The sequence below is a fragment of the Macrosteles quadrilineatus genome, unplaced genomic scaffold, assembly GCF_028750875.1.
Source record: "Macrosteles quadrilineatus isolate MER2022 unplaced genomic scaffold, UCM_ALF_1.0 Scaffold_5__1_contigs__length_97177068, whole genome shotgun sequence".
Taxonomy (NCBI): Eukaryota; Metazoa; Arthropoda; class Insecta; order Hemiptera; family Cicadellidae; genus Macrosteles; species Macrosteles quadrilineatus.
The window spans coordinates 70,068,942-70,095,289 of record NW_026542598.1 but is presented as its reverse complement, the minus strand read 5'-3'; the positions used below and the strand labels follow the sequence as shown (position 1 = coordinate 70,095,289).

The 26,348-nt window shown below is 32.5% G+C and overlaps 1 protein-coding gene across 7 annotated transcripts in view; it reads right to left on the bottom strand.

Moving 5' to 3' along the window:
- LOC128994109 (inactive dipeptidyl peptidase 10-like) overlaps nucleotides 1-26,348 on the bottom strand; it is a 416,624-nt gene that overhangs the window by 85,814 nt on the left and 304,462 nt on the right. For all 7 annotated transcript variants that reach the window (XM_054418388.1, XM_054418389.1, XM_054418387.1 and 4 more), the window contains one exon: nucleotides 21,772-21,985. In XM_054418388.1, coding sequence (XP_054274363.1) covers nucleotides 21,772-21,985 — 214 coding nt within the window. The remainder of the gene's footprint in view (nucleotides 1-21,771; nucleotides 21,986-26,348) is intronic.

The window sequence follows — 26,348 nt, the reverse complement described above, 5'->3', positions numbered from 1 at the left end:
CGTTAAAACCTGGTAGTTCCAATTGAAGCTGAAATAATTCATAAGAACTGCCTCCGTAAAAGATGCACACAATTTTAAATGATGAAAAGATAACCATCCGTTTGAACTATATCGATGATTCCTATGAACTTGAAACTATTTTCTCGAGGTTAATTGTATTGAAGCAAAATAATTTACTTTTGCAACTTTTTGAGTTTGTTGACGTAACAAGTCGAATCCGACTCTTCGATGACTTCTGGAGTCTAGAAGTAACCTAATTATCGGAAAAGACTCTCGAAGTTTGAGTTCTTGAGCAAATATAGAACCTAATCAGGATAAAAACTCTTCTTATTTGAAGAATACTTTTAGTTCTTGACGTTAGGCTTTCTTCAATTATACATTAACTGATAGTTAACTTTGTTGACCAGATGTATGGGAGCTTAGTGGGAGCGAAATATTTAGTCTAGTGGTAGAGCGTGGGACTTGGGTCCCCGAGGTCTCGGGTTCAAACCCCGCAGATCACCATTGGGTGTCGAAATGGATGAACGTCATAATACTACAATATGCCTAGTCTGATGTAATTTGGAAAAACCACCCCAGATTAGAGCCTAGTTAAAATAAAATTTTAGCAAATTTTCGAAATATGATCTAAAGTCACCGAAAGTTTGAATACCAATAGTGTTCATTTTCTGACTAAGATGTTCTTGTTTGAATTAATATTATATCGGAACCAAACGGCACTTTTAAGGTTGGTTACGTTTTTGCAAATAAATGTGTTAGGTAGAGAAAGAAAATATGATTTGAGCCGCGTTATCCTGGCAAAAGAAAATAATTAAGAAATGTTAATAGGATCGTGCAGGCACAGGATAGACCACACAGAACACCACATACACACCAAAATACACCACATAGAACAGCAATTATACTGTTTGTTACTTTACTGCTATGGTTATACGAATTTGTTGAAGGTTATAGCGGGTACTTGATCATTACTTGATTAAAACGAGAAAAATAGGAGGAAACATCAAAATAGCAGGTTATATACAACTTTTTGATTTATGTAGTTTAATTTATAATTCACAAATAAATTATAATATTGGATTGACATTTTCTAAATAGTATTTCCAGTAATAGTTAAATAAAAGTTATTGTAACATCATTATAACTTTAAATAAAAAATGAATTAAGTAAAATCAGGCCCAACACCATTTAAGTACGCGGAAAAAACACTCATATTAACATTGTAGATTTTTTGTAAAAGGAAAATCTTAAAATGGTTTTCATTTCTGAAAACAAACATAATTTGAAAGTTTAATCTTCCTATGTGTCAAAACAAATTTGGTACTAACGAAACACGAATCAATCAATGGTTTGAGACCCTAGATCATAAGTAGAATTCCATATTTACGTACTTCTAGTAATAAAAATATACAGATTTTACACAGAGCAAAGGATCAAACGACAAGTGGCATGGTTGAGAAGGCAAATAGCACATGGCAGTCACAGCTCATTTTACATGTAACCTGTTGCACTTTGGCATCTTGCCAACCACGGTTTTTATCGTTTTTAGGGGTCGAGCATTATAACACTACTAATATTGGCTTTCCAACCAGGTTACTGTAATGCACTTCTAATTTATGTTTTTTTTTCAAATATTAATTAATTGTTGCAGGATGAAAACCTTACTACTTGCTATCAACAAAGTGTATTAGATAATAAAAACTCAAACTACAAGTGAAATGATTAGAGAGGAGTGAATCAGAGTGGTTAGAAAAAAATTTAGCATCAGGCTTGAGTAATACCAAATTATGTTTGTTAAGGAAGAGATTTTACCTTGAACTATTTTATTCTTTATAAATCTTGATGAGTCTTGACGTTAGATATTTGGAGTTATAGTATAAGGAGAGGAAAACTTTGTTGAATACTATGATAGAGATAAAAAATCATTAAATATTCAACAACAAAAATAATTTAGTTTCTAGATATAAAATAATTTAATGTAATCTTTAATCGAGATAAATTAAGGAAAGTAGGCCCTACACATAATATTTCAGATCTTGACCTAAAAATTATTATACTTCAAAACCTGTTACCCCTATTCAGCTTTTCAAAAACCATAGATGAAAATAAATCAAGGACTTTAAAAAATGTTGTAGAACTTGAAAAAAATCTAGTTGACCACTAAGGATTCGCTTTATTTATAAAGTCAGAGGGAATGGCAAACCCGATTTTGAATTTTATTGGCGGCTTGCTTGAAAACCAAGTGATCTTCAGCCTATCAGCCTAACAAGTAATTTTCCGGTCGATGCTTCCAAATTACCTCTTCAAAATCTTATCAGGATATAATTTATCCACCCTTACTAAGAAATTCAAAATTTTCCTGAAATATGAATACTTTGTCCTACACAATCTATCACTAAGATGCATAATAATTAATGAACCTAGGTAAATTGTGAATTGATATGTTGTAAAGTAAAGGTTGTCAATGCGTGTTTAACATTTGCATGATTTTTTAAGTTTGCAGATAATTTAAAGATAACATCACAACTATATTTATAGTAACAGGTAAGCCTAAAAGCCTACTAATACATTAAGTTTTAAATTTACAGAAATGAAAATACATAGACCTACGGATAATTATTATAAAGGTATATAGTTATAGCTTGAAACCGTAACAATGACACACATTAAAACTAGCGGCTAGTCACATTGAACAGATAGCAATACAATTGATTGCAATCAAGCATTTTCAATTATAAAATGGGTTTGCTAATTGGATTTGCCACTATAAGGATCCCAATTTCTTAAAAGAGCTGAATCCGAAAAAGGCCATCTGGGACGGTATAGCCAATAGCAATTATTGATCCAGTTTTAGCATTTACTATTGGATACCGAAGTTGTATTAATAGTCAAAGGTTTTAGTTAATAATATGATCAAAGCATATGATTATCAAAAAGTGATGACCTGGTTCAGTTCAAATGGATTTTAGAAAACCATACTAATTAAGATACAAAAGGAAATTGTCCCCTTACTTTGATTCTACTAAAACGTTTTATTGTTTAGTACCGTAAAAAACATAATAATAGTCTCGACGCTGAATGATAAGGTAAAGTAAGGATCAGAACATGTTATGGCACATTAAGAATAAATCTGCATGTTATCATTTTGCTATTATTCTAGTTCTTAGGTAAAAAGTTTAAATTTTTCAAGGGTAAAAATGAACTTTATCAGCTGGCTTTTGATGTAATGAAGAAATGTTTTTGCGACAACGTTTAAGTAGTCTCTTTCAATTTTCCAGTTTAGAATGCATGTACCTACGATGAAATCTTGGAGCTACAGCTTTATCATGGTTAGTAAACATTATGGTTTTTAAGATAATATCCTTCTTGCAGTGTACTCTGAAAAACACTGAAAAACACTGGGTACACTAAAAAAAGGTAAACAAATAATATATGTAATTTTTTAAATAATGCTTACACGCGAATTTTGGTCAGCATTATACATAGGTGAAGTTATGGTTTATGCGTCCAAATTACTAATAAATGATTATTTTAGACCAAATAGTCTTTTTTACAGTGGGATTATTTTAGAAAAAATATATTGTATAAATCAGAAAAGTACATATTTTGTTCAAAAATCCATACAATTGCAATTCTATATTTAGAAAACTCATGATTCACAAAAAAATTCACGTTTAAGAGTAAAAAGTTCTAAATCTAAAAAAGTATTGCAGATACAACAGTAAAATTTTGCATGATTTTTTTAAACATATACAGCTACAAATTTTAGTTGGTAAGAACGAAAATTAATTGTTGTAAAAAAATATAATTTTATATTTCTCAAAATTGAAAACTTTTCAAGATGGAAACGATATTTTTTATGCATACACGAACTTGTTGCCTATATTATTATCATCAAAATAACACTAGAAAATGTGTCTACAGCATATAGATTAAGAGCATTAGGGTTTACCGTAAACATTTACAACACGTCTTAAAGAGGGGTGGTTTTTAAACAACGCAAGGTCTAAACAATAGTAATTGTTTGTATTCAAGATATTATTAGGATTATAAATAAATATAAAATTGAAAGGTTTATCCTGTTTACTGTTAACGAGAAACCGGTTATCCCTTGAGGTTATTATGGAAGGTCTCGTAAAGACCCCCTTAGGCTACTTAGGTCAGCTATAGGGACATCAACCAATAGCCCCTACTATAACCTGATAGCCTTATAATCATCAAGTGGGAAAATAACATGATATTGAAATTTTTTATTGCTGTACTAAAATTATTCTTTCAAACAATTGATTGCTGTACACTTTTTCGAAGGACATTTTAACAACATGTAAGCAAAATAGTATTTATATAAAATAGTATATATAGGTCGGAAAATGAGCGTGGATTAAAAAGTCACTTTTTGCCCGTTTGATGAACTATATCTTTTGTCATATTGCATAATTAATTAACAAACTAATCTAGGAAACGAAATGACTTTTGACGTTAATATTGAGTCTCAAAAAGACTTTTAGCTTGTTTTCAACTCTGCCACTGTAAATAAGCAACTGTAAGTGATTCAATCATTTTGTCTATTACGATTGCGTTACTGTACATTATACCATTGATATGTCGAACTATTGAAAAGAATACAACAATAAACTAAACCCTAACCTAATAATCAAATAATTAGTTTTGATCCACGCGATTACTTACAATTGAAAATTACAATTGTTTGCTGTTGACTTAGGGACATCATATATAAAAAGCAACAACATTTCACTAACCTTAAATATTAATGAAAATATACCGTTCAAATGTACTGCATTTACTGTGTCAATTAGGTTGATTGCCTTTGGGACCTTGGTTTACTCTGGAGCATTGTTCCACCCAAGACACAAAATGAAGAGATGAGGTTGGGAATTGATGATTAATTCAAGATACAAGTATATTTAGGCGTATTCATCATTGTATTTAGAGAAACACTTGGCAATATTACAAACATCTCCCAGCTTAATTATTGTTTCGAAATAAGGAAAAAGTTTTGCAGTCTTGAAGTGTGAGACTCGGATAAACAGATTGCTCACAATAAAACCTTCTTTGCTCTGCTGACCACATCTGGATTGGTTTTGTGTATTTTGAGGCTGGGTCTATGTGACCTGAGCTTTCTGAACATGTATCGTATCCGTCATTCAGTATTTACTATACGAAGTTTACACACTAACAGGGATAATGACCTGGACAAACTGTGAAAAAATCTAAGCCTCGTATACTTTGGTAAATTGTAGCAGCGGTCCTACTTAATATTGAATTTCCCGGTGAAGCCTGCAGCAACGCAAAGACACAGAACAACATTTCTACCTGTTTTAATAGTAATCTAGTTGCGCTTCTAGAGCTTTGCAACGGAATGAGAATACAGAAGAGTATAATTTCGTTCGTTAAATCGACTGTAAATAATCAAAACAGTTACACACCCAACATTGACTATGTAGAAGAAAATCACTCGTACTTTTGATCGTTACTTATCGATGAAGATATATTTGGTTTGTGTATTTAGAATCGGTGCGGCAAAATCAAAATTTTAAATTTTATATCTCATTGTAAATATGGAAAATGTAGCTTAACAATCAATTAGAGGTCAACCCATGAAAAAGTACAATTATATAAAAAAATAATGTTACATATGTCAAATGTAACAGTTGTTGCAAAGTCAATTAAAAAAGTGATTAAATACAGCACTTTAAATATGGTCCGCTTAAATATTTTTCGAGGAAGTTTCACACCCTTTCACATCCAGACCTTTCACTTAAGTATGCGGTTGATAAATCCAAAAGTTCGTAATCCTTATCAGCTTTACATAAGGAAAGGCAAAGAAAAAACTCCACCCATTAATATACGTTATTTTTTCAATTTTGTTTTTGTTCAACCTCAACACAATCCAAACCTGCAGAAATACAGCTCATAATAAGATCACTGCAGATGGCTATATTTAGATCAAACCCCCAATCAACTATGTGAGGATTTGGAAAGAGTATTGGTGAGAGGGATGTTAGGAGGACGAAGAGGAGAGAGGGAAAGAGGGACAGAGTGATAGAGAGGGATGGAGAGAGCGAGCTATCTGTTGCTTAGCAACTAGACGCTATTGATTCACCCAGAAGTATACGCCCATCGCGAACTTCAGTTTTAAACTGCTGCACTGAGCCTAAGCCGCTTATCTTTTGTGATAAGAACAAGGTGGCCTTGAAGGAAGAAATTTAAAAATGGAAAATTATATAAAACAAAGGGTTTTCTGAAACAAAGGAGTTTTAACTTTACTTTGTGCAGAGACATTTTTAAATATCAGGTGGAAATTTCAGGATGTTTTCCTCTCAAACGCAACCTTAATCATTACAACTACCGAGAGACACATTTTAACAACAAAACCAGCTGACATGTTGGTATCCTTGACATCTTTACATTGCTGATCAGCTAATATGCATCGTCCAAGTTATCTATGAGGTTTAGTAATATTGATCGTTTATTTATTTTATTATCTATAGATATAAAAGGCAAAGCCCTCACTGACTCACTCACTCGCTCATCACTAATTCTCCCACTTCCCATTTACCTAGGAGGCTGAAATTCGGTACACTGATTATTTGGGCATTAAATAGGAAAACTAAGTAGTTTTTATTCTGATCGGGCTTTCGGGCTCCGCGCCAGTGGCTCTGGAGTTTCCCATGTTAACCTTATGAGTACTCATATTTAAATGGAATTAAAGAATCTTAACAGCTAGTTCAATTAAACAAGTTGATTCTGTGATGTCCAATAGCATTAAAGAGTTAATAGGTTTACCAACAGGGTGCTGCACTATTATTTTTTTACATTTATGACAACAGCTTGCAACCAAAAGGTGAGTGAGCGTAGCGAACGAATTTCAACCTGGAGGCGAGTTAGCGTAGCGAACGAGCTAACCTGAAGGCAAGTGAGCGCAGCAAATGAGCTCCAACCTAAAGGTGAGTAAGCGTAGCAAACGAACTTTAATCAGGACGTGATTGAGCCATGAAGTTAAACGGGGCAAAGCCCGCGGGTACAGCTAGTTATATAAATAAGACGTAACATTTGAGACTTATTCACTATAAATTCCCAACAACACTAAAATTCATAGATAACTATACAACAATGAATATTTAGCTGATTTGCAATGAAATAAAAAATACAGGGATAGCTAAATAATGTGAGCTAGTTTTGTCGTTAAACCGTGCCTTATAGTATTTGTAATTTAGGTTGCGTTAAAAAAAAATATTAAAATAATCCCATAAAACACTGTTGAAATTCAATATACTGAATATGTTGACATAGAAGATGTGGTTATAAGCATGGATTAATGCTCCTTTATAGAGTTATTACTAAATACCTGACATAGTTTACGCTCTGTAGAAAGCTATTCCGAGACTTAATTAAGGACGAGGTTATGTTTCAATAGCGACAAAGTGTTTATCTTTTGATGCTCTACGTTATAATGCTTACTGGTGCAGACATCCAAGATACAAAGATAAACATATGAGGGCATTATATTTTGGAAATATCTAAAGATATTGCATTTTTAATTTACTATCAAGAACAGGTAATTAATTGTTACCTGTTTTACATTAACTAAAATTATCGTCGCATTATCAGTGCACTCGAGTTAGCAAAAGCGTAAAAGTCACGAAATGCGTATTATGTTGCCCACTTTTTATAATGTAAAAAATAAAACTCTTTCTTATTTAAAGGCTTTGTGACGAGAAATGTGGCGTTAACTTTGTCACAGCTGTAAATTCATTATTCTTTATTTTAATTTTGCAGCAGCTGTTGGTTTATAGTTACAAAATGTTGGTATGTTTCTGTTATGATGTACCACAGTTCATTATTAGTTTATTAATAAAACGTTCACATTATGTTCGTTCATATGGTGGTATTATTTTATAAAAATATAACATCAAGATAAGCTGTTTAAAGTACAGAAATAATATTAATTTTATAACAATTTTATTTAAACTGTACATTTTATAGGGATTTAAAAATTTGTTATGGGTACTTATCATACTATGATAAAAAATTTGAAATTAATCTAACGTCATGGCAATTTTTCTTTTTCTTCTAAATTAGTTTATAAAACTACAAGTATTTACTGAATTTCTGTCACAAAGATATGCCTTTTACTACTATTATTGAAGACATATACCTCTCAAAACATATCAGCAGATTGATGTAATTTATGGTAAAGAATGCAGTTTATAGTAAAAGGTTGTGCCATTCATAGTAAAATGTATTTTAAAGTAGTAAACATGATTTTGTTTTGTAAGGTAACTCTTATTCTTACACCATCCTAAAATATATTTATATTTTTTGTAAGTTATTTAAAATAAATAATTCTAGATAAAAATACGTAATTTAAATTAACAGATCAACATCAATTAATAAATAAAAACCATAAATTAAATTCCTATTCAATTTAATTATCACATTTAAGGAAAAATTGTCTTTAATCTGAATCTTAACAGTTCAGCTTTAATAATTAAAATAAAGAACGTTACAAGACCATAAAACCATAATTAACAGGTTAAACACATAATGTGATTTAACATAAAATAAATGGCATAATCAATTAGGTAAATATTTTTAGGTACAGGGCTAATTGATGATACTGAAATGCTGTTTCAATAAACACTCAACCAAAGCTACATAGTTTGTTTTGTCGATGAAGTGTCTAACCTTTGATTAGTATTGATCATTGGCCAAGCTGTCTGGGTTACTGTCTCGTCTACGTAAATGAAAATATCAGCATGTCAAAACTTGAGTATATGATTTAAATTGAACAATAATATTGCTTTTATTTAATAAATAAAATGACAATTCATGCAGCATTTCTTTGATTCAGAAGATTTTCGGAACTGTTTTGATGTGTTAAAACCTGGTCAATTCTTATCTTAGTTTTTGTAAGAAATATTCATTCTAACGATACAGAAAACTATAAAATAAAACTAAAAGTGAACAAGGTTGTAAATTAATCAAAGTGTTGCACTTAATTGTTTTAACAGGTAGTTGAAAAATTCTGAAACCTTTTCCGTTAATTCACTACCACTAGTTTTTAGAGCAATAGATTATTAGCAATAGAAGTGGTAGTGAATTAAACTTTGGTTAGGTTAGGTTAGTATAGAGCTTAGAATAGAGTTAGAAAACCCTAACCACATTCCACTAGGGGTAGCGAATTATCGGAAAAGGTCCAAATTCTTTATTGGTAACACTAGAATTATTTTCAAAACCAAGAAAGGAAGCCAAAATAGAATACTAGCGCAGTTCAACACTACAGGTCAGCTTTAGACATCATTCATAGTCATTGACAGAACAAAGCCAAACCTAACAAACCATTGCAAACAGAACCTCACCCTACTAGATGAGTAATCTGTATACCAAATAGGTTGTTTTACTGTTTTGCAGCAACAAAAGAAGGTGGTAAAATTTTTATATTAATAATTTTGACGTGCTAGTAACATAAAGGCAATGTATTGTAGCACTTGTTGTTATTACAGATTGTGTTTAAAACATGTTTTCAGTATAACTATAAGGAACTTGACGTTTTTCAAAGACAAGTTATTGTACAGGTAATCATTATCTACATATACAATTATATCACGTTACGATCGGTGTTTATGTAAAATATAAAAAAATAAGTGCAATGTGTTTGTTATCAAAATTTACATATTTACCATAAGTCACTTCTCATATGGCGTTCTCTTGAATTATGTGAATTTAATATACTATAGCTTGATAAAATAAGTATTTGGCTCTAATGGTTAGAGTGCAGGTAGATTATCATGAAAGGTTGGGGGTTCGAATCCCGTCAAAGACCAAAGTTTAATCATGTTATCATAATATCAGTGGTGGTTCAACACCTACTTTAATCAAGAGATCTATATCTTTTTGAAATATATCGCAAAGCCAACAAAATAAAAATAAAAAAAAACAAAGGCTTATTAAAGCGAGGAGTATTTAAATTTTACTTTAGTATAAAGAGTGATACGATTACTAAACATTTTCACATATTACTTTTCCCACGAATACAAAATCACTTATCTCTCTGTACAACCAATTACTCTTCGTAGAAATGCAATAAACAATGTGTAATGTAAACCGAATGTGTCTGTAGGCGATGTAAACAGTATCCAGAAGGTTTTACAACAGTTTTACTGCCTCTTCCATCCATATGTAGTCGGGTGAACATAAAACTTACATTACAAAATTAACTTACTGAGAAACCGCTTTGACAAATAGGAGGTATAACATTTAATTTAGCAAGTTGGTGGTAGAAACTGCATTAAAGGGCCATTTATGTTTTTTTTTATATTTAAGTTATATTCACAAAGACATTTTACTTTTTAGAATGGAAATAATACATAATAAAATTATGTCGACTAAATATTTCAATTTTGTTTAGGGTAACAATTAACTATATTTGCTTTGCTATTTACGTTCAATGATAGACGAAAATGGACTTCTTTTCTAAATGATCGTTTTACTCAATAGTTGTAAGTTTGGTAGATAGCCATACATACATTACTGTATAAAGCTGTTTTAAATTTGCTATTTAATGAAACAATTCCCATGTTTCTAGGTTGCTTGGTTATTTATTTATTTTATCTTAAAATGTGTACAATAATTTATGACCACCCTGTATATGTGAAAGACAATAATGCACTAAATCTTTTACCTTTTGTACTCATACACTTAGGCAAAAAACCCCTTCTATGGGGCTTTATCTAATAAATGCTATAATGTGACTAATTTACATGTGATAGATAGTAGGGTACATTGACCTTGCGGTAGGAAAGTAGATACACGTGGTTAGTCTGGTTTATAAATCAGCGTATTATTTCAATATACAAGAAGTATTAAAGTATAAAATATGTATTAAAAATATTTGGACGCAGACCAAAATCTAAGTATTCGTTGCATGAACAATGCCAGACAGTCCATGCACATGAACACATGCCAAAGGCGGAAAAGTAGTCCACATAGGTCTGTCCAGTGCTATCTAGCTGTAATTAATTTGAAGGGTTATTACATTTTGCAACGGACACATATGTCCGTTAGCGTAGAACTAGAGCAAAAACCAACCGATTTTGATGACATTGGGTATAAACGTGTAAACCTACGTAATTTCGAACGAGTTCGCGAATCAGCATGATCGGACTATGGGAAATTGTTTCCCCATTTTAAACTTAAAAACGCAAAACTTTGCAAATTCTTTCCAAACTGTTTTGTAAGCTGAAAAATTGAAGCGTTGTTGTATGCCTAACGGTTACGCAGGAAATTCCAACAAAGTGAAAATTTCAAAGTCCTATCTTATTCTTAATGACAATAAAAGAAACTGTTGTAGTTTGCTTGTTTGTGGATAAGTTATATTTTGATGAAATTTTGCAACAATGCCAACAATGGAGTTTGTTTTATATTATGCTATCAATATTTCAACAAACCCCACCTCAGTGTCTGCCCTAAAGAAGTAAACATAAGCAGGCTTAATCATTAAAATTAATGTATTTAATCAGGAAAGGAATCTGAAAGTGTTAAAGGAATATTTTGTAGGAAATCCGTTCAGGTAAAACGAAACTCCCTTCGTCTCCATGTTTGCTTCGGCAGGTGTATTTCATTAATGTATTCAAATTATTGGCTCAGACCTCTTGGCCCCTAGATTTTTTCGAGATTGAGACCTCTTAAAGCTCTCATTTGCCCTCCACATAGGCTTTGGGCCTTGGAATGTGTTAAGCAAACCAAGGATGGAGCCAGTAATGACAATTACCAGGATCTAAACCCACGTCATCACGTTGCTTTGGGCCTGGAGACCACTCAGTAGTATGTTTTCTGTGCTGGAGACCGTGGTGTACGGTGCCTTGAGCCTGAATTGTAGCACACTTTACACTTATATCTTGTGTGACTCGCTTATCTCTTTAAAGGCTCAAAACTGGCGCCTTTTCCATTGGTGAGTCACGTTTCACCAGAATTATATGAAAACCTATCCATTTTAAAGATAATTGTGTTATTAGTTTTTGAAAACAACACATTGTTTCGTAAAGCAAAAGAAACTCCTGTGTCTGGCAAAGACCAATTTTAGATCAAAGGAAAGAGTTCAGCTATCTATAGAACGGTTTACCAATAGTGGCTGCTCAATAGTGTATAGGTTGTTGGTTACTGTTTAGGCATCAATGGAGGTGAACAAAATATGCAAAGAGACAAAGTGCTTTACAAAATTGTTTAAGTTTATCTTACACTAACTAAGTAATCTGGTCTAAGCTTTAGGAACAACCATAACTTTTGATTGTTAAAAGGGTTCTCCCCGGTCAATTCAAGATGGCGGCGAAACATGCTAATGTATATAAACATGCCTCTATAGTAAAAGCTTTCAACACTCTAAAACTAAAACTAATTTGTTTCCAATGATGGTGTGGTGTACTCTTAAAATATCAGAGCTTGCAATGGATAGAAATTAATTAATGTTTAACTAATATTTAGAAGCAAAAATCACATGTTAAAAGTCTAATTTACGGATTTTTATAATAATATTGTAAATACTCAAAGAAACAATTGCGGATGTTTCAGTTCATCCAGGGCATGGTTTGGATCTTTATGAATATTTTACAGTTCATTTCAACTTGATAAACACTTTAATAATAATAATGCCTCGAGGTACTTTTTTGCAAGACCATATTTACGTGTTAACCAGCCGGCGGATGGGACCCTCTTAATGCAGAAAATGACACAAAATGCAAGATGAAATGGGCAGAAGTGAGTAACACAAATGATCCACAAATATGATTTTAATACTATTTAAAGATTCTTCCAAAAGCATTCTTTATATTATATTCATCAAAAAGAAGATAGAAACAATAACTCCTATGACGGATGGTATAGGAAATGTGTTATTCATTGAATGATCAACCATATTTTGTAACTAACGCAATAGGCTAGTCATTATTGTTTCTACACATGTTAATTACTCATTAAACAATACTAAATGCTCACATTTTTTTATAATTTCACTCTTTTTGTCGCGGTTTAAGATCTTTAAGCAAGATCAATCTTAAAGCTCGACCTGAAGATGTGCCCCAGCGGCACGAAACAGCTGTAGTCATCTACTACATCACGGATCGTTTGACGCAAAAGGTAACTTATTTTAAATTGCAATTTTCGATCCAGAGGCTAACCCATCATGTGCAAATTAATCTGTAAATTAACTTTTCATTGGTTTAAAACTTTTCTATTTCAGAAAGAAATATGATCAAGCTTCTGTTGCATTATTACAATCTACACGTTTTAACCCGGTGCAGAGCATAGGTAAGGCTACTAGAAATGTTATACAAATTGTCTTTCTTTCATGCAAAACTTGACTTAATTTGCTGACTTTGGAATAAAGGATAATCTACGTTTTCAGAATAATTAGTCTGTCCTAGTTTCGAAATCCTTCAAAAATGCTGTGGTTAGGATATCCTAAACAAACATTTATTGTATCGTTGAAAAATAAGAAAACAATGCATACGTTTGTGTTGTTTACATTTTCTGTGTTTGTACTTCGACAGAGTCATAAATTAATTCCTACAACACCGATAAAATAAACCAAATTGAGTCTACTATAGCTATAAAAACTTTGGTTTTTGCTAGGCTTTAAGTATTTATAAACTCATTTAATGTCAAAATTACAAAATTACTCCATTTCGTCAGTGAAGATTTATGAATAGCAATTTATTTTGGGAATTATATTTAGGAAGGTTTGAAACACACCAGAAGCCATGACATGTGGTTAAGTTCTCTGCTAGTTAGTGTTATATTAACATGTATCAGCCACAAATATATAACGTTTTGAAATAAAATTATCACTGAACCATGCATTAATAATATGGTGTATGTAGCTGAGTAATTATAGTGACCCTCATAACTGGTTCGGTTCCAAGCAAATCGAATCTGGACTTCGATAAGATTTCCCGTAGGGATTTTATTAATGACATCATTTAAAAACAGGTCAGGAAGTATCAAGACCAGTATTTGGACTTATGTCTTTCTTAAAACATAAAGATACCAGCAACGTAAATGGAAACATACTGAAACAATTCATGAGTTTGCAAGGAACATAGTTAATTCCACGACAAAAGGCTTGAACTACTTGGGATAGGTTGAATGAAAACAATACCTTAATCTCCGATATAACAACAGTTCTATGCAGGTTGAAGACCAGTCCGGATTGGAAATAGTACAATAGGGATGAAACAATGAACCCTAAAGTAAATTATTGTCATAGCAATCATTGACACGTGGGGTAGCTTGACTTCACAACTCAGTAAAACAGTAATAGTTTGTATTTTCTAGTCTAACCTTATAACACCAGGGTCGATGTCGATGTTTGGGCAAATTGATTCTGATTTAGGATTCTGATTTTTATTCACTAGATAAAATCAATTTGATTTTTTAATATACGGTTGGTAACTTGCACAAGGTGATTATTGTATTGTGACTGAACGAATCAAACAAAACTGTGTTTGGATAGAAACCACCTAAGGACAAAATATTTGGCTTTTGTGCTGACGCCAAAACGGTAGTTCTTGAAGAACAACATATGTTTAGCAAGTTGGTTACCTTCTTTTAAAACTTACTTTTTTTCTTTCCTTATGTTTGCAGGTTTCAATATTTGTGCAAATATTCAACCCTGTCAATGAATTTTGGGGAAATTATAAACCACTTTTTGATGTTTTACTGCTGCAAGTAGCTCTGGCCAAGCCTTGGGTTGTTACTACACCTTTGATATCCTCTCATGTGCAAAGATTGTGTGAGTGCTTATCCAGTGTAGGCTTACATTTGTGTACTTGTCCAAATGAGTTTAATCGTATGAAATGTGACGATTTTCAAACTCGAGTAAATTATGTAAGACCTTCTTGGTAAACTGTAACCTACTCTTTATCCAAGGAAATATCCAAACGTGTTTAACTTATGCATTATTTCATAAACTAACAATCCCAATGCAACTACTTTAGCTTCTTCATCAAAGAACTACCTGTATACGAAACAACCGACTCAAGCTGGCAAGGTCAGAGTAATCGAGGAGGCATGTATAATACATAAGTTCCATTAGTAGATGTTAGCGAACGTTACGCTTCAAAGGTGGATGTCATTACGTAAACAGCTGTAATGAATATCTCTTAGCACATGGATTAACTGCCTTTGCTATCGATGAAATACGTAACCTTTTTGATTATTGATTTTGTGATACCACAAAACATGTACTGGGTGTTCGAATCATGGAAATTTAAGATTCTAAAATCTTTGTTACTATTGTATAGAGATACGACAAAAAGAGAAAATACTTAGCAGTCAAAGAACTTAAACTTAAGTTAATATTGTAAATGCCATTTCTGATTGACATGATTTGAACTTAAAACTCAGGACAAGATATCATGTGATCTCACTGAAACCATTATCAACAATTATTACGTTAATGAAATGATATGAAGTAAAACAAAATTAAATGAAAAAAATCCTGTTTTATTGAAGCAAACTTAGGACATAGTGGTCCTATTTTACTGTTGGTCTCTTTTAATTTAAAATTTAACCATTCAATTACCTACGATTTACTACACATGAACTAATATCGTGACAACACATAAACAGTGTAAAATATGAGGTAGAAATAAGCGGGTAAATGTGGTCCTGAGTTTTATGAAATTCCGGACGAAGTGCGACCATTCATGCATTTCACCTCGTGAATCAAACCATTACATCCGATGTTCATAATTACTTCGTTGAACGGGTCGTTAATTTTGGACAAAAAATCTACTTTGAATTAACAGTCCGTGCTTTGAATTGTATTGGGAGTAATTTATGCATAGCAGTTTAGAGAATTATGCGTGCAGCATAGTAATTACAGGTGCTTTTTCAAAGCTTGGTTGAACATAAATAAGTAAAATATAGTACAGTTGGGAAGAATTGAGGAAAGCACCATGTATCGTATGAACTTGTTAATTATCAGTAGTTTTAATATTTACAGATTTAAACTTTTTTTAAATTTGAGTTTTAGCAGTTAAATTTAATTTTCTTATGCAATTATTTTGGTCTTGTGTTGTTTTAAAGTACAAGTATTGTTTTTAGTGTATTATATTTGTATGATAGTGGTCAAAAGTTTAGAACACTAATCAGAATTTTAAATGCAATTTACAAATTTTTAAATGACAAAAATGGTCCATTTTTTAAAGTCATATATTGAGATTAAATCGTAGTATGAATAGAGTCCGGATTGCGAAGAAAAAATAATAATAGTGGTTTGAATACCTGATTCTGGCAATACGATCGTTGAAATTCGCGGCTAATTTCATAGTAAAGGTAAAATTCTACTAAGATTACTAGTAAACATAACAATTCGTCCGTTCATGAAACTTGCAGGGAACGTAGTACTTACCATTAGGTTTTGGAATCTGAAGAGTCCCTAGTGATTGTGGGGGTGGAAGTACCATTTTATGGGGGTTAAAGTTTATGGGGGTAGTGATTTTTAGAACATTTTTATCTAGCTCCAGAGACAATACTGAAACTAGTATCTCGTTCGTGTTAAGGTGGCTGCTCAACATCTCAATGCTCCTATTTTAAGAGCGGGATTGAGATGACTTTCGAGTGGAATATTAGAATATAAAAAGACAGAGTGTTGAAATAGAAGTAACTGTGTTATGTTAAAGATCAGAATAGAAAAGTAAACAGCATTTAATGATTAACATTTTGGTTGCTATGGTAACAACTGATTCATATGTTCATAACATTCTCCCCCACTTAATCACTGGCGAGCAAAGTCCTTAAGATAGGACGGAACCTTGCGTTGTCTGGAAGGACGAGTTAATTTATTTTCTTTTTGTTCTGTGGCTTGAGGTCTATCTAGATTTTCTTCCCTTAGAGTACCGTCTAGTTCTGTTGGATTGTTTGAATTTGATTCAGACTCTGGGTGGATCTCTTGTGGTGGTGCTTGTCAGTCTATAATAGGTATCCGTCTTGGAACAACAGAACTATCTTGTTCGTTGTGTGTTGTAAACGTAACTTTCTTCTTGGATACAAGAGTCGAAATCAATTGATTTATGTGTCGTTTTAAACTTCGTCCAGAATCCAATTCAACGATGTAATGGTAACACTAGGTCTTATATAACATGTCTGACCAACCAGTTGATAACAGCCAAAATGTGCTTCGCTCAGAGAGCCCAACCAGACGTAAACAGGCACGACCGAAGCCATCAACTGGTCCGAATTGTGAAGACCCGACAATACCTTCCACCAGATATAGAATTGGAGAATGTCCCAAACTGCCTCCTAATTTTTGGCCTATAGGAGGAAGGCGTCTTCTAACTGCTAAGAGAGCTAATGCTCCAGAAAAGCCAGAAGCCCAACAAAATATCCCATCCTCGTCGCCAACTGAGATGACTTTCGAGTGGAATATCTAATATATAAAATTCTCGTGTCACAGTGTTTGTCTGCAAACTCCTCCGGAACGACTTCACCGATCGTTATGAAATTTGGTGTGTAAATTCTGTAGGTATGCGAATCGGACGTAAACTATTTCCCGTTTCGAAATTCTTAAAAGGGCTCCGCCCCAGTGGCTCTGGAGTTTCCCATGTTAACCTTATGAGAAATGGAATTAATGAATCTTAACAGCTGTTTCAATTAAACAAGTTGGTTCTGTTCTATGATGTTCAATAGCATTAAAGTTACAAGGATTACCAACAGGGTGCAGCACTATTATTTCTTTTACATTTATGACAACAGCTAATTTGCAACCAAAAGGTGAGTGAGCGTAGCGAACGAACTTCAACCTGGAGGCGAGTTAGCGTAGCGAACGAGCTAACCTGAAGGCAAGTGAGCGCAGCGAACGAGCTCCAACCTAAAGGTGAGTGAGCGTAGCGAACGAGCTCCAACCCAAAGGTGAGTGAGCGTAGCGAACGAACTTCAACCAGGACGTGATTGAGCGATGCGAACGAGATCATCTTGAAAATTAAACGTAACGGTACTTTCTTTCCATCGGTCTGTCTTAGGGGAAACCTATAACTTAGGCGATACGAAGTTCGCCGTGTCAGCTAGTTAGAATATAAAAAGACAGTGTTGAAATAGAAGTAACTGTGTTATAGATCAGAATAGAAAAGTAAACAGCATTTGATGATTAACATTTTGGTTGCTATGGTAACAACTGATTCATATGTTCATAACAGGGATTAATAACGTTCACCTTGATGCTGATTTTGTGAAGAAGGGGCATGTACAAACTCTTAAGCTGTCAGCGTCAAGTCTAGACGACGATGAATATAAACGAGTTAGAGTCCCTGACGATTCCATGGATGATGATGAATCATCAGTGGCTGATGAACAATATGACATTTGGTGGTTAAAGAGGCATAACTACTAGTTTCTTGGTAAGTTTTCCTCACAACTTAAACATATAACACCGACTAATGATACATTTTTTAATAATTGATATTAACTGGATTTTTTTATTTGAATTAATTTGTCATATTTACTTTTTCATTATTAAATTGGTCTTTTTCTCATAAACTGTCGGTTGCAAAAATGTTATTATGCTTTTTCGATTTTGCATCCAAAGAAACATAGAAAACGACACCCCACTTGCTTGGATCACATAGATAAAAATGTTCCAAAAATCACTACCTCCATAAACTTTAACCCCCATAAAATGGTACTTCCACCCCCTCAATCCTTAGGGACTCTTCAGATTCCAAAATCTAATGGTAAGTACTACGTTTCCAGAAAGTTACATGAACGGACCAATTTTTATGTTTTCTTAGGTGAGTTTTACCTGTAGCCTACTATCAACCTGCTAGGAGGTCATCATCAGGTGAGTAGCCTACTGCTACTAGTTGAGGCTAGACTCAAGTTCCGTATTGTCAATACCGAGTCCGCTCGTCGTATTTTATCGGCCGTATATGTGTATGAACGCTATGTTGTGGTGTTCGTGTATGTGTTATGTATCGACAACTTTTAATCCTGACGACGTGCATGTAAAGTAATCAAGTATCCTTATCAGTACCCTTGTATGATCAAGTAATCATCATTATCCCAGTACTCACCCAAAGATGACCTCCTAGCAGGTCGAAACTTGTTGTAAAATTCAACAATTGAATTGCCAGAATAAGGTATTTAAACAACTATAATCTATTGAACTTAATTTAACAAAATTTTAAAAATTTCAAAGCTGTAAGTTGTATAGATTTAGGAGAAAATTTTCATAACAATACATTCACCGCCATATCTTGAAAGTACAGGGCGTAGAAACCCGACGAAACCAGCGCTAGGCGTGCCTACGTTTCTCCAGCACAATCTAAACTGCCATCTAAATAGTATCTACAAAGTAGTGCATTAGAGCGAGAACTTAAAACTTAATTGTTTACCTTAAATGTTGTTAGTGTCTCTAAAGACAATACAAAATAGATGGTGAACAGAAACCTTATTGTCCAATCAAATTTTACAGTATGTCGTATTTTTCTATTACACTATCACTCTGTAATGGGTTAAGATTGTATTATACACATCTGATGCAATTACATACGGTAGTTTCGAAAATGTAAAATATGTAGAAGTATACGTGACTTCATTTTGTGTAAGGTAACTCTAGCCTACAAGAAAACATTTTTTTCGATATGGCATCGATTGCTACATATATCATTAAAGAAACTGAGAAATTAAATTAAATACTATGTGTATTATTACTGTAACTGCAATTATTGTCCATCTTAATGGACATGCAGCAAAAGTGTCACTATGAATTGTGTTGTTGATTAAGTATAGTGATCAAATGTATCGATTCCAGTGAAACTAGTAGAAATTACACTGTTTCATAACAGTTCACCACATAAAGTATAGTGTTAATTGAATGGACAAAATCAAAATATTATTTGCTATTACTTCGAATTTTCCATTTTTTTGTGAGTTTGCAAATTTATGCCACAAGGTACAACCCTGCTGCAGTAAATTTATTTAGTGTCCTTAAACGTGCCATATTATTGTAATGTAGGATTGCATTAATTATAAAATACAATTATATAATTGTATAATTATTATACATTAATTATACAATTGTGAATTAAAAAATTAGATTTCACCTGGATAGAATTGATCATCTGAAGGTTTGTCAGAAATCATTATTAAAATGTAAAAATGATTTTTGAATGAACTGCCAATACTTCAATTTTAGATTAGAAACTATGAATGAATATATCATATTCTTTTCAACAATGTGAATATTTTGCCCTACAAAATAATCGTTTAGTGAAAACTAGGGCCAATTTAAAACTCTTGCGGGCCAGATCTAAATATGATTAGAATTGTCACCTATTCTAGACACGATTATTTTGTAATTTTTTTAAATAAACGTTTGAGATAGAACGGCATTTTCGATGGACTTAATTAATTTTGACCGGGAACTTTATGAAGAATGAATAGGATTAATGAAGTAGACGATCCTTTTTCTGATGAAAGAAGTTGCCTTCTTCACAGTTAATTGGTTACGTTGAACTTGTTAATTGATAATTAATTTGTAAAGAGATCTTTCGTCAGAAAAAAGGTAATATTGAAGTGCTGATTTTAAGGTTCTTGACTTATAAAATTATCAAAATAGATTTATTGAGCTATAAACTTTAAACTGAACTCAAAGGATTTGTTTTGATTAAATTTACTGCCATAACGAAAGGACGTTAATATTTTTGAACCGTTTAATGTGTTGCAATGCTTTTATAGTTTTTGTAAAAATATTTTTATTTTTTTTAACTATTGTAAAATAATTAAAAATAACACACAACTTAATAGACACTGCATACGACTCGTTTATGAGGGGGTCTAACACGTTTAGGCTATCTATTAGTGGTAGCACGTTACAGTTTGAGAAAATATGTCTAAGGTTAAAAGGGTTCAAATATTTCCACGTGCTGTAATGTCTTTTTCTCAGAGTCATGGTCCTCCTGAAAACCTTTGTGCTGTCTCTCCTCTCACCTCCATACTGAAATTCTCTAAGAATAATTGAATCAATTGTTTTAGGTTTGTAAAATGTATTTGAAAGATGCTATATTGATTTGTTTTGCAAATCGTTTGGTAAAGATTTGTTGTGAGATTTTGACAACTCATATAGAAACCTGGTTACTCAATGTTAAGTTATTTCATGTAAGAGTTTTAATGTGTTGTAGATGAAATTGTAATTATTTCATTACATCCGTAAAACAAAATTGATAGCGAAGTTCGGAAACTTTGGGACTTTTTTACGTAGAAAAACAATACACTTAAAAATTACAGAATATTTTCCTATTAAATTTTAAGAGTGAAACACTTCTTAAAACCTCCAGTAAATACCTTATATTAGTCCTATAGGTATTAAATAGTAACCAGCAGTTATAAAATAAATAACTATAAAAAAGAATGAAGAGAACAATTTTGTTTTATTAAATTTGTTATGTATAAGTAAAATTGTCTAATTGGATTACATTAAATATAAGTTATAAGCTTCTACGATAAACATTTTAAAGAATCATTTTTAAAATTATATGTTAAGAAGTACTTATATATAATAAAAATTTTGTTATGCCGGATATCAAATAGTTTTAAAAACTAAACAAATCTGAGAAATGTTTTGTTTAGTTAGTAGAAATGTTGATTGCTGATAAAGCGGTGTATGTTTCTTATTAGAACAACTAAGCCAACCAATAAATAAATAAAACATTTTTTAAACATGCTGTAAGCTTAAACCAAAGTAAAAATATTCACCTGAAACCCATGATCCGTTGAACTGGGGAATTTTGAAGAAGTTGCTGGTGATATGTTCTAAAGTAAACTTTGTCCCTTGCACTCGCGGTCCTTCGTCGGGCGGTGAGAGAAGAACGATGGAGAAGAGGATGAGGCCAAGGACGAACACGATGACGAGGAGAGCGATGAGCATCCCTCGCCAGTTGCGAACATTGGGAGTGCTCGACACCAGCTCCTGGAACAAGATTGGCCAAGTTACGGTCTGAACAAGAATGGCCAAGTTACGGTCTGAAGGTTGTTACATGTGTTGTAAGCGTTGGGGGACATTGGCATTGTACCTGCAATTAAACTAGCAATGCTACATTTGATGAACGTTTTGGCCCTTTTGCAAACATTCGAAACACAGGACACAGGCTTCTGCAACATACATAGCAATGATTCATTTTGAAGCGAAATAAACTTTGCTGAGAATTGAAACTTGTGAGTGCAGAAAAACAACTCATTGAAAAAAAAAAAACAATCTTCTTTCCGGAGCCTTGCTGGTTTGCGGCTCTTTTTCGAACGGGACCACAATGTTTACATAAAATATCGTTACATTTCACTGGTTGTAAGAAAAACTGTTCATTAGTCGATGGGGGATCTGGTCTAGTGGTTAGAGCACGAGACTTTGGCCCAAGAGGCCCCGGGGACAAATCCCGCCAAATCATCAATGGATTTTATCCAAGGATTTTAACTGAAGTAATGTGAAAAAAGAATCCCAGGCTCGTGCCTGCGTCCTAGGACAAAAATAATTGTCGATATTTTTTTAAAGCATGATGACTACAAGTTAGCCCAGTACTTGGTCTGTAGTTATCGTAGTTTACTTTTGGTGAATCGGTTGCTCAGTCAGTATGGCAACGGACTTCAAACCCATGGCAGCGATGTGTCCAGATAATTGTACATCCCAATACATTTCATCAGTACTTAACCTTGTACTTTGCCGGCTCACCCCTTGCTTTTCCAGTTATACGTTCCACGCACAGGCACTGGCCTATGTGCATGAGTAAACGCAAGGTTAAAAGAAGTAAAACATTTTAAACATGTGCTAACGCTTATTTCACTACACCAAGATTACTCAAACCAACACAAGTAGTAAAAAGTTGATTAAAAGAGTTAGTTTAAAGATGAGTTGCAAAACTGGGTGATAACGAAAAAAACTTTTTTTTTTATTTTAGTCAATCCGAATATAAAGTTTTTGATACATTTTGCAATATATCTAAAAAAAAATTATAAGTAACGAAAAACGTACCCAATCTTTCACTGTCTTTATCAAGGTTGCTTTATATGTTTATTTTTTCTATACAACAGTCGTACATATGGTGGATGGATAAAAACTTTTTAGTGTTCCCCACAAGATCATGCTCCAAGAAACGCCCCATTTATGTTGCTTAAAGGTAACATAACAATACAGCCGAAACGTATACTATAACCAACAAATGTAGTGTATTGGATTGTTAAAATTTTGCACCCGAGGTATTGAGCTCAAGAGAAGCCTTGGAACTGCTTTGTCCTCTTATTTACAAGATTGTCGCTGTTAACTTTCTGCTAATGACTTTGCTTAATGTGCGGTCTTAATGGCTCGAACAAAGCGATATCTTGTCTGACATCTAACGCTAAGTGTTTTAAACCTTGCTACATCAAAACCCTTCTTTAATGTGTTTATGGTAAATTATACGAGGTTTAAGATGAAGTATGTGACTTGTATACACTCCTCATAATTGTAAGTAAAATTTTAAAACTCGTTATCAATTTTTGCAAATAAGCATTTATTTGCAGTTTGAGAGATATACATACGACTTATAAGTAGACATTTTTTTCGTAATACATGCATTATAATATGCCATGTAAATTAAATACCACACGATATATTTTTCTTAAAGCATACCTTAATGAGTTTGACTTTGTATACATAACTCAGCCGTAGTGCAACATATGTAAAATGTATAGGTACAAATTATAAATGATTAACTGTTATACTATTGAAATTGTCATTAAAATCTACTAAGCTGCATGCTCAATGCATTGATTCATACCACAGAGAACTAAAAGGAGATTCATACTTGTAACCAGGACATAGGACTATCAGGGCTACAAACGTAAAATGTATGGCAAACGTTAACATACATATAACTCATAATACATGTATTTACTGTTGTAATTTGTATGAACGTATATTGTTAGGTAACCTGTCATAAAACACGGTACATTTTAAATAACATCAACAAACAAATAATACACTAATTTAGTGCCATAGAATCAAAATTATGCTGCGACATTCGACATTTCTTCAATTAGCATGAGTGGGACATTCGTTTAGATTGCTGCAAATCCTTTGCAAGCCATCAAATCAAACAGTGCTCAATATTCCATCAGAGGCATTGTTACATTATGCCACACCGTTGTAACTATTGTTACACGTGTTGTAGTGTTATTTATTCACGTACCAACAGAGCAGGTAGCTCTAATTATTGAATCATTACAGAACCACTTACATCGCTCCTTCAATGTTGAAGACGTTACATAAATATAATATACGTTAATACCACCTATAATATACGTTATGTTATGTACGTTCATAATATGTTTGCCCTGACAGTACTTTGACTTTTTTACAAATACACGCTGATGAGTGGTTTTGAAGAGAAAAGCATTATGTTAGGTACAGTATAACTTTTGGAACAAGCTCAAAAGCTCAAAATAATTCCACACTTGGAGTTTATAGATATTATAAACTTATTAATCTTGAAATTTATTTATTAAAGGGTTGGAAAACATAAAAAAATTGCTAAAATATATATACATTAGTTTTATTTATTTTATATTGCTATCGGTATTTGATTATGGTGGTAAGACATACAACATACAATATTTTATTATTTTTCAGCCTCTTTTTGGCTCATTTTGAATACCTATTACGCTTATGATTTTATGAGTCATACAATGAAGCTAAAAACTCTAAGAAACCTTCAGGTTTTACTTAAACAAAAATACTGATACTGTAAACCAATTTTATGCATAAGAAACGCTTTTTAATAAACAAAAATTTGCAAAATGTCTTGATATTATTTGTTTTGTAGTTGTTTTACGTAGATGGAGTAATGCTTTAAATTACTAAAGCAGACACATCATAATGTAGTAAAAAAATGTTATCCCCAATTTTGCTATCTCGTAAACAAGTAAAACAAGCTTCAGTTATAAGCTGGTTTACGGATAGAAATAATCTTACGGAAAAGGAAGCAAAAGGTGGACCTCAGGCTGCAATATGTCTTGACTCGACTATGATTGGCCAAATATTGTACCTGTCGTACACCTTGTGTTCTTGTGACACAATTTTCTTCACAAAGCATCTGGATTGGTTCACAACACAACAATGTAACACATTATACCATGAGAAAAAAAGATAAACTTTCAAAATGTAAACCAGTAATTAAATATACTTAAAAACCTAGCGAAAAATTTATAACAACCTATTAAGTATTTTATATTATCAACATGTTTATGTCAGTGTAGTATTTTGTTTATGTTATATTTCTACTTTACTCACACAGTCAATCAGTAGTTAAAAGTCAAACAACCAAGTGTGATAATTACATTGTTAAATAATACAGAAAAAAGTATAGGTAGTTTTTCTAAGGGTCTTTGATACATGACGGGATCAAATAGCTTTATTATTTAAAGCCAAAATTCCCAAAACCGAATGGGGGTTTTAATACTAGAGGGTAGGTTTACACTTAAAAAATTCTCGTATAAGCAAATTTAAAATTTATACTTCAAACTAATGACTATCTAAATTTAAAAAGAATTCCTTGTGCAAATATTTTATGTCTAGAAAGATATTTATATAATAATATAATCAACTATGTGGATTGTTTTGGATATTAATTACAACTAGAGGTCATCCAGTGGTCGAAAACTCGACCAAAAATATGTAATTTACAGACTTCTCTATCATCCCACGCTGTAAATAAAGGTGTAATTGGAATTTCTTTCATTTATTTTGATTTTTTGTTTATATTTCGTCACCCGCATGGCAATCCATGTAAATTTTTTCTTAATTTTAAATTAATATTTTTTTATTATTTTTTAACCTATTTTAGTTTATTCAGGAAATCTGCACATATACAGGAAAATATATCTCTAACAGTATGCGTAGATTTTCCTTATGATGCACACGAGCTGAGATAAAAGGTGTTCAAGAAAATGCTTGCTTAATATTTAGGATAACATCAATTTATACTTTGCTCTTATTTTAAATACATATACAAACATGCATGTCATGTTATTTTGATATATATTTTGTTATAAAAATAGTCTTCATAAAGTTCAATTAAAGGATTGTTAATTGAAATGAGAATAAAAGAGCAACAAGAATCGTTCTTATTATGTAATTACTAAAACACGTGACTGGTTCAATTTATATGGGATTTGAGTAACTATCAAGATAATTAAAAATGACCAATAATTTTATTACAGTTATAAATTACCCCATTTCTAAATGTGTTCACTGTAGTTTCAGTTCATGTCTTAGTAACTGTATATTAAATTCAAAATATGAATTT